Source organism: Nicotiana attenuata, chromosome 5 (genome assembly GCF_001879085.1).
Source record: "Nicotiana attenuata strain UT chromosome 5, NIATTr2, whole genome shotgun sequence".
Classification (NCBI taxonomy): domain Eukaryota; kingdom Viridiplantae; phylum Streptophyta; class Magnoliopsida; order Solanales; family Solanaceae; genus Nicotiana; species Nicotiana attenuata.
Window position 1 is genome coordinate 14887329 of NC_031993.1, and position 15962 is coordinate 14903290.

The window sequence follows — 15962 nt, forward strand, 5'->3', positions numbered from 1 at the left end:
AGAGACATTATCTTTATGGTGTGTCTTGTGAGGTGTTTACTGATCATCGTAGCCTCCAGCACGTGTTCAAGCAGAAGGATCTCAATTTGAGGAAGCGGAGATGGTTGAAGCTGCTAAAGGACTATGATATCACTATCTTATACCATCCGGGGAAGGCCAATGTAGTGGCCGATGCTTTGAGTAGGAAGGCATTGAGTATGGGCAGTTTGGCATATATTCCTGTTGGGGAGAGACCTCTTGCACTTGATGTTCAGGCCTTGGCCAATCGGTTTGTGAGGTTGGATATTTTGGAGCCCAATCGGATCTTAGATTGTGTGGTTTCTCGGTCTTCCTTGTTTGATCGCATCAGAGAGCGCCAGTATGATGATCCTCATTTGCTTGTCCTTAAGGACATAGTTCAGCACGACGATGCCAGAGATGTGACTATAGGTGATGATGGGGTATTGAGGATACAGGGCCGGATATGTGTGCCCAATGTAGATGGGCTTCGCGAGTTGATTCTGGAGGAGGCCCACAGCTCACGGTATTCTATCCATCCGGGTGCCGCGAAGATGTACCAGGATTTGAGGCAACATTATTGGTGGAGGAGAATGAATAAGGATATTGTGGGATTTGTAGCTCGGTGTCTCAATTGTCAGCAGGTGAAATATGAGCATCAGTGACCAGGTGGCTTGCTTCAGCAGATGGATATTCCGGAATGGAAGTGGGAGCGGATCACCATGGATTTTGTAATTGGACTCCCACGGACTTTGAGGAAGTTCGATGCTATTTAGGTGATTGTGGATCAGCTGACCAAGTCCGCGCACTTCATTCCTGTGTGTACTACCTACTCTTCAGAGCAATAGAAGAGATTTATATTGGAGAGACTGTTCGCGTGCATGGTGTCCCAGTTTCCATCATTTTAGATAGAGGTACTCAGTTCACTTTGTAGTTTTGGAGAGTCGTGCAGCGAGGGTTGGGTACTTAGGTTTAGTTGAGCACAACTTTTCACACTCAAACGGATAGGCAGTCCGAGCGCACTATTCAGATATTGGAGGACATGTTACGCGCTTGTATCATTGATTTTGGGGGTTCATGGGATCAGTTTCTACCGCTCGCGAAGTTTGTATATAACAACAGTTATCGGTCGAGTATTCAGATGGATCCATGTGAGGCTTTATATGGGAAACCGTGTAGATCCCCGATTGGTTGGTTTGAGCCGGGCGAGGCTAGGCTTTTGGGTACAGACTTGGTACATGATGCTTTGGACAAGGTGAAAGTGATTCAGGAGCGGCTTCGTACAGCGCAATCGAGACAAAAGAGTTATGCAGACAGGAAGGTCCGTGATGTGTCTTACATGTACATTGGGCCTTTTAAGGTGCTTCGGAGGATTGGGGAGGTGGCTTATGAGCTGGCTTTGCCACCTAGCTTGTCGAGTGTGCATCCGGTATTTCATGTTTCTATGCTTCGGAAGTATATTGGCGATCTGTCTCATGTTTTGGATTTTAGCACGGTTCAATTAGATGGTGATTTGACTTATGATGTGGAGCCAGTGGCTATTTTGGAGCGGCAGGTCTGAAAGTTGAGATCAAAGGATATAGCTTCAGTGAAAGTGCAGTGGAGAGGTCGGCCCGTGGAGGAGGCTACCTAGGAGACCGAGCGGGAGATGCGGAGCAGATATCCCCACCTGTTTGAGGCTTCGGGTATGTTTCTTGACTCGTTCGAGGATGAACGTTTGTTTAAGAGGGGGAGGATGTAATGACCTGGCCGGTCGTTTCATAAGTTACCGCCCCGTTTCCCCCATTTCTGCTTCCTTGTGTGTTGTTCAGCTGTATTTTATCATATCATGTTTGTGGTGTTGTGTTCGGAGTGGTCTTAAGGTAGAATGAGACACTTAGTCTCCTAAGTTGGTTATTTAGTTGGTAAAGTCAACCGGAAGTTGACTTGTGGGTAAATGATCTTGGAATTGGGTTTTTATGGTTGGGATAGCTTCGTTATGTGATTTGAGACTTAGGAGCATGTTCGGAATGTAATTTGGAGGTCCGTGGTAGATTTAGGCTTGAATTGGCAAAATTGGAATTTTGGCATTTTCCGGTCGGCAGTGGAAATCATGATATCAGAGTCGGATTGGAATTCCAAAAATTGGAGTAGGTCCGCTGTGTCATTTTTGACGTGTGAACAAAATTTCAGGTCATTTGGATGAGGTTTGATAGGTTTCTACATCATTTGCGGAATTCGGAAGTTTTGGGATCCTTAGGCTTGAATCCGATGGTGATTTGATATTTTGATGTTGTTTTGAGTGTTTCGAAGGTTGGAAAAAGTTTGAATGGTGATATGTGACTTGTTGTCATGTGTGGTTGAGGTCCCGAGGGCCTCGGGTGAGTTTCGGGTGGTTAACAGACCAATTCGTGGTTTTGGGAGATGGCAGATTTTGCTGGTATTTTACTGCAGAAGGTTTGTTCTTCGCATTCGCGAAGATTGTCCCGCGTTCGCGAAGAAGAGCTTGGCCTAGGGGGAAAAAATGTTCTTCGCGTTCGCGAGACAGGGGACGTGTTCGAGTATGTTTGGACTCCAGTGAATCGCGAACGCGTGAGAGGCGTCGCGTTCGCGTAGGGAAGTTGAAGCAGCTGGGACACCAGGAGTTTGCTCATCGCGTTCGCGTAGGAAGGGACGCGTTCACGAAGGCTTTGGCAACTGAAGCTTCGCATTCGCGAGAAAGAGCTCGCGTTCTCAAAAGAGGAAAGGTGAGCAGTTGAGTTTTGTTCTACGCGAACGCGAGGAGCTGGTCAAGTTCGAGATGAAGGACGCATCTAGGCAGAATGTTTAAGTTCAAAAATGAGGGTTTTAGTCCATATTTTCAAAATTCATTAGAGAGCTCGGGAGAAGGCGAATTTAGAAAGGATTTTTAGAGGAGTGATTGGGGTAAGTTTTTTTCACTTGTTTTTGGTTAAATTTCATGATTATGTCTTGATTTTTATCATTTAAATTGGGAATTTGGGGAGAAAATTGGGGAAAATGGAAGAAAATTTGGAGAGTGGATTTTTTGGGATATGGATGACCATTTGACATAGGATTTTGATGAATTTGATATGGATAGACTCGTGAGCGAATGGGTTTTCTAGTTTTGTGATTTTTATCAGATTCCGAGACGTGGGCCCGGGGGCCGGGTTGGAGCAAAATTCGTGATTTTTGGTCTAAATTGATAATTTTTGTATGGGTTTCATTCCTTTAGCGTATATTGATGATAATATACTGATGTTGGTTAGATTTGGAGCATTTGGATGCCGAATCGAGAGGCAAGGGCATCGCAAGCTAGAGTTTTGGCTTGGTTTGAGGTAACTAACGCTTCCAAATTTGGTTCTGAGTGTTCGAAACCCCGAACTATGCGTTCTACGATTACTATTGAGGTGACGCAAATGCCAAGTGACGGGCGTGTGGGCGTGCACCGTGAGAATTGCGGCCTGGATCATTCCATGGCACCGCTTTGTGGCTCTTTCTTCATGATATCTGTGCTGTGATTATGTGATTAAGTTAATGAGTTGTAAATCATGATAATTATCATGTTAAAGCTTCACGCCGATACTGTTGAGACCCGAGAGGTCATTTCTTGCTGTCATATCATTAGCTTCATTGATATTTTGTACCCAGTCATGTTCATGCAAATTATATCATGTCTCAGTCTCGATTATTGTTATTTGGCATATCATATCATTGTCTCGGGCTAGTATCATGGCATTTTGAGCTCGTGTGCGTGAGACTAGATGATTGAGTGAGGCCGAGAGCCTGATATTGAGTGGCAGTATGAGATCGGGCTGCACGCCGCAGCGGGATATTGATTATGCCTTCGTTGGCTTGTTATAGCACTTGGGCTGAATGGAGCCCCTCCGGAGTCTATACACCCCTAGTGAGCGCAGTTGATATTATTGAGGGATGGATTTTTCCTGGACATGGATCTTGTCCGAAGTACTTATACCTGGAGATGGATCTTCTCCATAGGGCTGGAATGGCCTTCCACTGGATGACGGCGGTCAGTGATGTATATATTCCGGGATGGATCTTTTCTAGGCCGGATGGCCATATACAGTACCGAGTAGTTGAGCACTTGAGAGTGAGAGCACATGGTGCAATATCATATATTTATGGAACTTACATGTAGAGATTTACTGAGTTCTGCGCTTCACATTGTCCGGATATGTGCTTTGCTTTACTGTTGAGTTGAATAATTGAACTGCCAGCATGCCTACTTTACTGCTCCATTTAATTGTGTGATAACTGCTGAGGTTTAGTTTCGTCACTACCTGTCAGTCCATAGTTTGGACATGTTACTTACTGAGTTGGTGTACTCACGTTACCCCCCTGCACCTTGTGTGCAGATCCAGGTATCTCAAGCCACGGTAGCGGCTGTTGACTGTTCCAAATGCAGATTTTATCAGAGATATCGAGGTAGTTGCCTGACGTTCGCAGTCTCGACATTCTCCTTCCTTATCCACCCTCTAGTGTATTTTAGATATTTTTAGACTATTTTGGTCTAGTTATGTTTTTCGGAACAGATGTAGTATTGCTCATGACTTAGTGACACTCGTGGTCGAGCTTGTATTTTCCGTTTTGTTTTGATTTTGACTTGATATCTTTTATCGGATTTCAGATGAAAAATGGTTTTACTTAAGTTTTAAATGAAATGTGGATTATTTTGAAAACGTGTCGGCTGGCCTAGTTTCACTATAGGCGCAATCACGATCGGGTCGGTTTTGAGGTCGTGGCAGTCCATAGGTTATGTCATTCTATTCAGTAACAAAAAAAATGATTCCATTTCCTGCTATCTGTTTCTAAAATGTAGAATACAATCAAACTGCATACTTTTCGTATAAGAAATGGAAATTTTATTTTTCTTCTTTTCAGTTACCATGTAACAATTGAAGAATAGAACAATGTTTTTGGTTCTTTTCGTAATGCATAAATCAAAGATATCATCATAGAGCTCAACATTCCAATTGGGGACTTGTTAGACGAATTAAGGTGGCAACAATAATCCGTGAGAGTGAAAAATAAAATTTGATAACGGTTGACTGTAGGAACTATTGTAGAAAATAAAATTGCATCCAGAAAATACAATCAAGACCGAAAAATATTACAACAATCGTAGTATTTTATTTCAAATATTTGAGTATTACAATCTTTATGGTTCCTCTTATTCTACTTTTCCAATATAAATTAAAGGGCCTTTGAGCTTGATCTTGAACATATATTTGTTGTCATGAATGACGATCTTGAATTCAACTAGCACGAACATTGATTTGAGCCCGTACTCCTTGAATGTTGATTTGTTCTTCGTTCTTGAGCTTGAACTTGATTTCTTGAACTTGAACTTGATTGCTTGAAGCTTGAAGAGAAATTTGCGATGTTTGATTCACGAGCCTTCTCTTGCTTCTTGTTATAACTTCTGGTGTCTTTTCTGAGTTATCAAGACCCCTATTTATAGTTATAGGAGGGAAGAGTTGTGATGAGAACAAACTCTTTCCAACCAATCAAATTGAAGTGTGACAAGCCACATTTGATTTGCCAGAACATGTCACTTGCACACGTGGCGTGGTTTCATTGGCCTTTAAATGTGACTTGGCATGGTTTTGTCATTTCGACATGTGGCATGATCTTATTGGCTCTTCCGTTTGACTTGGCGTGCCACGTCATTTCACGAGTGGCACCAAGTTGGGCCTCTAGGAAGATGATATCTTGGGCCTAATAAAATGGGCTCATCATTCGTAGCCCAATTAAGTGGATTAGCCCAATGAATTCGGCTTTATTTATTTAATCCATATATATTGGAGTTATATAATTAAGGGAGATTTTTAAAAATAGCCAGATTTACAACTGGTCGTTCAAAAATAGCCCAATTTCAAAAGTAATCGAAATTTAGCCACTTTTTATGTAAAGATAAATTTGAGCGAAAACACTGTTCAAAACCCGGAAAATACTCCAATATATTATGCTGGAGTTCCAGCATAAGTATACTTGAACTCCAGCATATTATACTAGAGTTCCAGGATAGTATGCTGGAACTCCAGCATAATATACTGGAGTTCCAGCAAGTATAATGGTCCAGTATAATATACTGGAGTTTGGAGCACCAGTGCTCCAGTCTCCAGTGTATTATACTGGAGCCAGCAAAGTATACGGGTCCAGCATAATATGCTGGAGTTTATACACAAGTGCACCGAACTCCAATATATTATGCTGGACCGGTCTCTATTGCAGCAAAACAGTGGCTATTTTTCATTGACTTGGTAAACGCTGGCTATTTTTGATTGACCAGCCCGAAAACTAGCTATACCGTGAAATTTAAACTATAATTAATCCAATTATACTAGCCCATAATATTTATTTGGATTCAAAATATATTTAATTTGAGATTAAATCAAAATTTCTTATGAATTTAAATTCAATAAAGTTTTAATTGCCTAAACTATCTATCATGTATTAACATCTTTTAGTTATTACTATTGGATTACGTTAATATGCTGTTTGCTCGTACTCTGGACTTTTGCTTCATAAGTCAATCTTGATTTGTTACAACGAATTCTGAGAATCTTCCCTTGACGCAGACCTTAATTACTCACATATGTATGTTTTAGCTTGTGATTTGTTAAAATTTGTTAGGATGTGAGATATGCATCTGCTATTGAGTTGTGATTTGTGTGTATTGCAATATTTTTATTTAAATTAAGGTGGTTGAATAATGACCGTCGTGCCAAGTGTGCTTAGCGGCTCTTAGAGTATGTATGTATAGTTTGTTAAATAAATTTGAAGGAAGAGTTGAATAAATTGAGACATTGGCTTCATTTCTGATTTCAAACTTTTAATGCAACATGATTAAATTCACAGTTGATATACTACGACTTTCTTTGCCCTTTTAAACATCCTAACATAAATACATAGAAGGACTGCCTTTTTGTTATGGTACTAAAAAGGAACTACAAACCGAAAAAACAACTTATTGCTAGTCAAGGCCTTCTTTGGCCTTGTTTTGGTTATGAACATCAACAACAATTGAAGCCTTTCCTAAATTTTGACAATCGAATTCAGTATTATCAAGTCATCTTAAATGGCTTGTAAACTTGTAGATCAGATACAACACCAGCAAAAGAACCTGCAGCTGCAGCAATTGAGATAATAAGGCAGGCAACACTAAGCATTTGAAGGCAAATCCATTTTGTGCTCCATTTTGTTATCTTCTTTTGCACTATGTACATTTCCACTGGGAAATAGACAGTTAGCGGCCAAAACCCAAAGGCTCCAAGAATTCCAACTATGTCATTGAAGAATGGTAATAGCATAGAGATGACCGTGGTGATGATGACGAAAATTGTCCTCCAAATTATCCGGAAAAGGTTGAGTTTCAAGGATTTATAGCCCATAATCGGAACACTTATCTCTTTGGTAATGAATTTACTCTCGGGGTACCATTCTGCTGCTGTTTTTTCAATGAAGGCGAAAAGGGGCTGGCAGTAAACTTGGTATGCACCAACAAGGTGGACAACGATGGCTATATTCGCTATATCGAGTAGCCAATAAGGATTGTAGAATCCAAAACCAGTTAGTAAATTTCCAGGAGCAAGATCTCCAAATGCTGCATAGCCAAAGCAGCCACAGAGCATGTAAAAAACTGTTGTTACTGCTACACTAATTAGAGTTGCATTTTTCATTGTCTTCGATTCTGACGGTGGAGATTTGAGTGTATCCTGTAATATTTAGAAATTATTATAACATCAAGCTAAATTAAAATGCTCTTTGAGTAAAAATTAAAGTAATAAAGGCCCTGTATTATTACCTGAATCTCAATAAGAATGAGTGAGTAAGAATAGGCAAAAGCAATAGCTCCAAGGGCTTGAAAGCTTTTCCAAATCTTTTGCATTTCAGTCACAGTTCCGATGCTAATTCCAGTGAGACTTCCTCCGATTTTTCCAGTTTCTGTAATCAAAAGGGTATCGGAGAAAAAAGTGAAGCAGAATATTAACCGAAAATAAAATATTTTGAAGGAAAATATGGAAAATTTTAACAAACCTGCCACTTTAGCAACTCCTAATCCTAGTCCAATGGTAGAGTAAGTGAACGACATAACGGCAGCTACAATTGAAAGCCACCAAATCTGATCAAAATCTGGAATTTGAGAGAAGATGATTTCTATTACTCCAAACATGATCATGTATGGAGTGCTGGATACTTGACAAGGAGCTTGATCACCATGTTTGTGGAAACAATTAGACCTTTTAATAGCTCTGTTCATTTTTTCACCGAAAATAATATAAACAAACAAAAATGAGCTCAGTATTTGAACTACCCCACAACAAAATTAAGAGAATAATGATCAAATCACAAATTTAACAACTATACTTACATCATGCTAATTGAAGATGCAATGGTGTATCCGATAGCAACTCCAAAAAGATTCGCATACTGAATCCATCCACAAATCTTGACTTGGAGCCCACCTGAAATCATTTTTAACAAATACCCAAATTTGAGTAAATTAGTAAAAAAGAAAGAAAAAAAAATAGACCTCTCTACTATACAAAATATCTTAATTTTATCATTATCGCTAGTAAATTGTCCCGTCCGTATTTTCGGTTGTCCTTAATGTCGCTCTAACATAGAAGTATAATCAAGAGTAATTTTAGATCATAGTCAAAATATATGTATAGCCGAGGGTTTTCCGGAAATTATCTCTCTGCCCTTCCAGTATAGGGTAAGGTCACGTACATTCTACCTCTCAAGACCCCACTTATGGTAATACACTCATGTTGTTGTATGGTAAGATGGCGTGCATACTATCCTCCCAAGCCCCACTTATGGTAATACACTCATGTTGTTGTTGTTGTTGTCAAAATAGATGTATAAATTTTGCACCTTATTTTAGAAGTGTTTCGTCATGTGGAATCCACCCAATTTTATGTTGGAGTTTCGTTAAAAGTTAGGACAAATACAAAACTTGCTAACGATAAGAGTATGTGTGACCCCAGAATATAAGAGGATAAAATTAAGTTATTTCGGCGTAAAATTGAACTTCTTCCAACCAAGAAAAAAAAAAAAGGGAAGAAACAAAAGAAATATATGCATACCAAGATTTGCTTGGACAGCATCCATGTAAGTATAGTTTCTCTTGCCGGAAACAGAGTCGCCGGAACGGTAACAATCGGCAAGAAGAGCTGAGGTGTAATAAGTAACAAAAGAGAACAAAATCATAACAATAGGACCAGCAATCCAACCAAGTTGAGCTACTGCCCATGCTAAAGACAAAACTCCCGAACCAATCACAGCTGTTATGATATGAGCACTTGCTGTCCAAACACTCCCTGTAAAAATGGGGGAAAACGTCCCAAGATTTATCAGAAACTTTACTCTCCAAAATTCAAGAATTAAAACCCACAAAATATGAGAAAAAACGGTTTACCGGTTCTTTTGAGACGGCCATCATCGTCAAAGCACTTGGATTCAGTGACATTGATGGATACATCGAACACTTGGTGTTTTGAAGCAACGTTGTTGTTTTCTCCCATCTTTTTGGTTTTAACAGAAATCAAAGAAGAAGAAAACACAGAAATGCTGAGTTTTTCTCTTTCTACTACTGTTCTATAAAAGATTAGCTTCGTTCAAACAAAAAAAATTCAATGAATAGGTAGCTAAAGTAGAGGCAGAGAGAAGCAGCAGTGAGTCTATTAATATAACCTAGTTTCTGTGTTCAATGGACCACACTATTGAATATAACTCGTTAACTCAGTTTGAGCTGAAGAGAGTGAAATAACTACAGGTGCTTGAAAGATGGCATAGTCAGAGAGTATATATAAATAATAGGGAAAGCCATATGTCGTCCTTTTTATTTCGTTAATTCTAATTATAAATACTCCATAGTTATTTATTAAATTTATTACCGTCCCTAAGAAATTGTACTGGGAATAATTCTAAATGAAAATTGAAGTAGAAATTATACATGCAACTTTTTTTTGTTTCCCTCGTTGTAAGGGGAAAAGGAAACATTTGGAACTAGAAAAGAGAGAGAAAATATAACCAATAAAGGTTTTGGTGCATTGGTAAGTACTCATTCATTCTTAAGTAGAGGCCTTGGGTTCGAACTTTGGGTACAGACTCGCCTTTGTTAGGGAGCGTTTTACCTCCTATATGGAAGTTTTCGACGCGAATCCGATACGAAGCCACCTTTTGCTAAGAGTGGACAGTGGCGGATCTAGAATTTTTAGATTGTGGGTGCTCAACTATTCTTAATTTGAAGATCCGCCCATATGACATAATGTAGATCCGCCATTGAGGGTGGACAATTACCCTCCGTCGAAATATTACGAATATTGAACGCTTTTAATCAAATATTTTTTTAATTCTATCAAGTCAGAATATCTTTAAAGAAATTTTTGACTTCACCACTGGTCTCAATGCGGATACGAATAGTGTGGGTGAAAGCCGACCAAAGAAACGAAAAATATACAAAGGCACGTTACAAAATAAGAAAGAAACAGAAGAGCGAAAGAAATACGCGGTTGACGACCGCCTAAGAGCACTTGGACTCACTACAAGTAGTTTGACTTGATATATTACTTCAAGTTATGAATCTTTTTTTTTATATATTACTTCCCCAACTTCTGGTCTATTTTTGTCTACATTCAATTTGTTGGTCAAACATATTTGCTAGCTAAACAGTATTATCTGATCTGTCATTTTTATCTATTATTTAAAACTATAATTAATAAATATATGTCTTCACAGAATAGTAAGGCTGAAAATTGAAAAAATAATAATGTTGTCTTAGTTTTTTAAAATGATAACTAAATATTTTCAGGCACATTTTTCGTTAAATTGACAGATAAAAACCCGATGAAAAAGTAAAATAGCGTAGACATTTAAGATGAAAAATCAAAGAAGGCAAGGAAAAAAGGCAAATATATATTCTTTTATAATTTTTCTTGTATTTCACTTACTTTTTTGGGGCTTGGGGGTGTGGGAGGCGGGGGGGGGGGGGATGGGAGGTCCAGAGGAAGAACAGTTGAGTGTTGAACTTGTTCTGTATTTACTGTGGATATGGTTAATTTTGTAAGCTAGTATATGGGAGACAGACTGGCTAACTGTTTGAGTTATTGCAACTTCTGACTTTTGTGAGAACATTTTGTTCTTCATTGCTGTCTTTTTAAGCAATGTTTTCTACCTCGACTTTTTATTTCCAAGAAGCAAATATATAATACTAAAATTTTTTAGAATACTTCTACACTTCAAATCATGCATGCAAAACAAGATATTAATTACAGGATATATATGTTTTTCAAGTAAGCACAAATCTGTCGAATCAATCATGTCACGATCTTCTATATCGTGGATCTTTTCATTTCGTCATCTAACTTATGTTTTAAATATAAGATTCAGACCGAATGACTCAATAAAATTAACTTTTTGTGCAATTTTTTTAGTCTACTTATAGTCTATCTTAAGTGGCTTAGTAATTGTCCGGGTCGGAATCTTTCGCATTTTCATCTAAATCTTCAACCATTTGTCAATTAGTAATTCAACCTAAGTCGAATATATATATATATATATATATATACATATATATATATATATATATATATAACAAAACTACATACAAGTACGGAGCGTGTAACTGAAAATCGAAAAATAGTCAATTTTAAAAAAAAAAAAAAAAAAAAAGGAAGAACAAGTTGAGGACTTGGTATCTAACCTTCATTATATCTTTCCTCCTTTAGAATGTTATCCCAAATTGATGAAACAATTGCAAATATTGTACAATCACAAGGGAAGGAAAGGTGTGTTAGAGAGTGATGAGGAGTTGTGTTGCTCACTTAATTTGTGCAATGTCCTAACATATTTATACTAGTTGAAACAATGTATTAAATTAATATTCTAAGTTTGTCTCTTTAAAAGAGAACCTTTGAATCAAAAAGTGGGAAGAAAAAAAATTCTTCATTTATTGCTTCAATTTCATCCATTGTTGTTGACAGAGAATTAGGTTCTTTTGATATTAATCATTCCCATAAATAATTGAAGCCAAAGATTATATATCTTTTGTATCGCAATTGAGAGCCAGTCGATTTTTATTAATTAGTCAAACGTCTCTTTATAATGGTCTTTGGAATAATTTTTAAAAAAAGGGTACTACCTCTTTCCCTTTCTTAATCACATTATACAAGAATTAATTACCATTAATGGAAGGATAAATTAAGTATCCAATTCTAAACATAAGGCTCCCCGAAGCCTTAGGAAAGAAAGGTTGTAAGAGAAATATTTTGTTTAGTTTAATGAGTGGATTAATCTTAGCTTATTTCAAAGGGTTTTTGACAAAGAAAATCTTGGCATCTTTGAGTTACACAAGAAATATCTTTAACTATCAACCACCCCTTAAGGATCTATAAGAGTGCTGCATGTTGATTTGTTTTATTTGAGAAGAGAAGAAAACAAAGAGATCTTAAAAGATATCGTTGTCGATCGCATTTTAATTTGCCCCTTTGAAAGTAGGTTTGATATAAAGAATTAGAATTATATCTATACAGACCGACAAATATTACATATTCTTTATTTATTTTCTCTTGGTTCTTGAGTTGTTAATATGATTACACATTAACTTGCTGTTAGCGAGCTTTGCATTAATATTTAATACAATGTCACATATTTATGGAGAAAATCCAGATGTTACGTACATTATGGAAACAATAGGCTATTTTAGATACGTTTCGCAATGTAGAGCTTTTCTAATGTTGGGAATGTTTTATATGGCTTACCTTTGCAAATAATACATGAAGTATATATATATATATATATATATATATATATATATATATATAAAAGCATGAATATAATATAAATAGATGGACGAAAATGTCCTTGACATTTAAATATAAGTATTATTTTAACGTTGATGTCCAAAAGCGTGTAAGTGTTAAATTTGTAGGGTCCAAGTCAAAATCGCATACTGTCGTTGCTCATCTTCAGTAATCGGAGCTTGCCTATTTAACTTAACCTCTTTGCTTTTAATATTTTTCTACTCCTATGTTTTATAGGAAATTGATAACTTACGTGATAGGTTTTCAATATCTTTGCCTTGTGTTTTGATGATCTAACAAACTTAATGTCAAGAACCAGATAGGGAACCTGATTCAATTGGATTACACTGCATCTAACGGATTCCAGCCAAATGTGAACTTGCTACAGCTTCAGGAGGTAGAACCCAGACAAGGACCTGATACTCTTGTGGGTTCCTCACGGTAGTACAAAGTCAATTGGACACAGTTGAAAACGAAGATTCTGCCGCACTGCACTGTTCCCAGCGCCCACTCATTCTCTGATCAACTAAAGTACAATGAGTTTATACAAAACATCATTCAAGTTACTCAACTCAAGACAATCTGGGCAGTGTGCACAAGTACCAGATCAGGGACCTGATCCTTGGTGCTCCCCTGACAAAAGTACAAGTCAACTATACAGCTGGAACACAACTGAAGAGCGTGACTGTCCGCAACTGTACAAAGAGGAACACAACAGGGACCTGGTCCCTTAGGGTTCTATGACAGAAGTACAAGTCAACTACAGCTGGAAAGCAATTGCAGAAAGTGACCGCCTGCAACAGTGCAGCAGACAGTGCAGCAGTCACTTCCCATTGAGATTGGACATCACTAAGGATGTCTTGTGTAGTATAAACCTTATGCAAAGCATACGATTCAGGTTCAACACTTGCAAATACAAAACGAAAATTCTCTGAAGTGCTCAAGAACCTCTCTCAAGAACAAAGCTGCTGCAACCTCAAGGACCTGATCCAAGATTGATGATATCTTAAGTCCTTAAGGTTGTTGAGTCTTTTTTATGTGTTCTTCATTGTAACTCCTATCCGGCTTTCTTAGAATGGTTGATTAGGAATCCATTGTAAATCCGTAAACTCCCTGAGTTTATGTTGTGGCTAGGTTGAGTCTTAAGCAAAAGCCTTTGTAACCGTAGTGTGACAAAGTGGCTTGTGGTGGAAATATCACAAGTTAGTCAAAGCCTTTGTAACCATAGTGTGACAAAGTGGCTTGTGGTGGAAATACCACAAGTTAGTCAAATTCTTTGTAACTAGGATAGTTATAGAGTGGCTTGTGATGAGAGCATCACAAGTTAGTTGAAGTCTTTGCAATAGGGTTATTGTAAAGTGGCTTGTAATAGGAAGATTGCAAGTTAGTGAAGTTAAAAGCCTACAGGTGTAGGTCGTGGTTTTTTGATCCCCTTGTGTGGGATTTTTCCACGTAAAAATCCTCTCCCTTATTTACATTCAGCTTTACTAGCATTCACAGCAGAACCCGATAAAGGACCAGGTACTCTACTATTTGGTGGTTTCACATAAACTTAGGAGTGTACCAAACTGATATAGGACCAGATCGCTATACAGTTTAGTTCATCAGTATTTTCAGAGGAAACATATAGAGAACCCGGTTCTCTATACAGTCTGGTGGACTCACAGTTTCTAACAAGTGGTATCAGAGCGGGTTCCTCCTATCAGGCTAACACCTAGGAAGGATCCTCATGGCTGCTCCACCAACTTTTGAAAGGAGAGAACCAAAGAAGGAAAAGTACCTGGCACTCAAAGCTGATAACAATAATTCAAGTGAGGAAGACAGTGACATGGAATACTTAACCAAAAGGTTTCAGAAGATGGTCAGAAGAAATTGAGAAGTGCTAAAAAGGGACAGCTTTAACAGATCAAAGAACTATGATCTTTGTTACAAGTGTGGAAAGGATAGACACTTCATGAAAAATTGTCCTCTCTTGAAGCAAAAATTCACCAAGAACTACAAGAGAAAAAGATCAGCTGACAATATGTGATGACCCAAGGGGTCATTTTATGAATTAAGACTCCGTTCTAGGTTTATTAGCCATAAAAAGACTAATTTTAAATACATCGATTTGTGTGCGCAGTCCAGACGTGAAACCGGAAAGCTTTTATGTGAAAATTTAAGAAATAATGATTTTTATAATTTAAGTTTGGTTTTAGTTGACTTTGGTCAACATTTTGAGTAAACGGACCCGGATCAGTGTTCCGACGATCCCGGATGGTCCACAGTAAAATATGAGACTTGCGCGTGTGCCCGGAATTAAATTCCGAGGTCCCATGCCTTAGAAATCAATTTTTGAAAGAAATTATTTTGCTGAATTATCAATAAAATAAAGAAAAGAATTAATGTTTGAAACCATTGGTATCGGGCCCGTATTTTGGTTCCGGAGCTCGATACATGTTTATTATGATGTTTAAGTACTATCTGTAAAATTTGGTGAGAATCGGAGTTTATTTGACGTGATTCGGACGTCCGGTTGAGAAATAGTGAAATTTAAGTGTTCTTGAGAAAAATGATGAGTTTTGAGGTTAAATTCATAATTTTAGATGTTATTTTCATGATTCGATCGCACGATCAAGTCCGTATGATGTTTTTAAACTTGCGGGCATATTTGGTTTAGAGCCCCGATGGCTCGGATGAGTTTCGGATAGGCCACGGGATGTTTTGCACTTAGAAAAGTTCCTGTTTTTTTTTCTGTTTCTGCTGCCCAGTCACAAAAACCAGATTTTTTTTCCTGAAGGTTGATGATTATAATTTATTCATATATTTTTATATGTAAATATTAAATATTTTAAATAAAACATGAGTAAATATAGCATATTCTCCCATATTTTCTAACATACTTTGCAGGAGAAAGAGCATATGAAAATCAAAGAAAAGAAGCAAAAAAAAGTGGGAATTGAGTAGTCAACTGGGAATGAAGAAGCAAATGGACTAAAGAACCATAGTTGTGACGATAACAATTGGGAATGGAAATCACATAGTTGCAACTAGAGAACTATAGTTGAAACTATAGAACTATAGTTGAGACTATAGCCCTTCTCTGCAAAAGGAAGAAATTGATAAGGCCATAGTTGCAACTACAATTTCATAGTTGCAACTATGGAGAATCTT

At 37.8% G+C, this 15962-nt stretch overlaps 1 protein-coding gene across 1 annotated transcript; it reads right to left on the bottom strand.

The window, feature by feature from the left end:
• Positions 6790 to 11835, bottom strand: LOC109225372 (amino acid permease 3-like). The gene is made up of 7 exons (XM_019390008.1): positions 11711 to 11835; positions 9425 to 9530; positions 9093 to 9326; positions 8372 to 8465; positions 8038 to 8252; positions 7805 to 7944; positions 6790 to 7715 (listed from the first exon to the last, which is right to left on the bottom strand). Exons 1-7 carry the CDS (start codon positions 11714 to 11716, stop codon positions 7065 to 7067), a joined length of 1446 nt encoding a protein of 481 aa, XP_019245553.1. The 5' UTR covers positions 11717 to 11835; the 3' UTR covers positions 6790 to 7064.

Coding starts and splice junctions, on each gene's coding strand:
- LOC109225372 (XM_019390008.1), bottom strand. Junction 8,466..9,092: donor TGCTGTCCAAGCAAATCTTG/GTATGCATATAT, acceptor AAATGATTTCAG/GTGGGCTCCAAGTCAAGATT. Junction 7,716..7,804: donor TCATTCTTATTGAGATTCAG/GTAATAATACAG, acceptor TAAATATTACAG/GATACACTCAAATCTCCACC.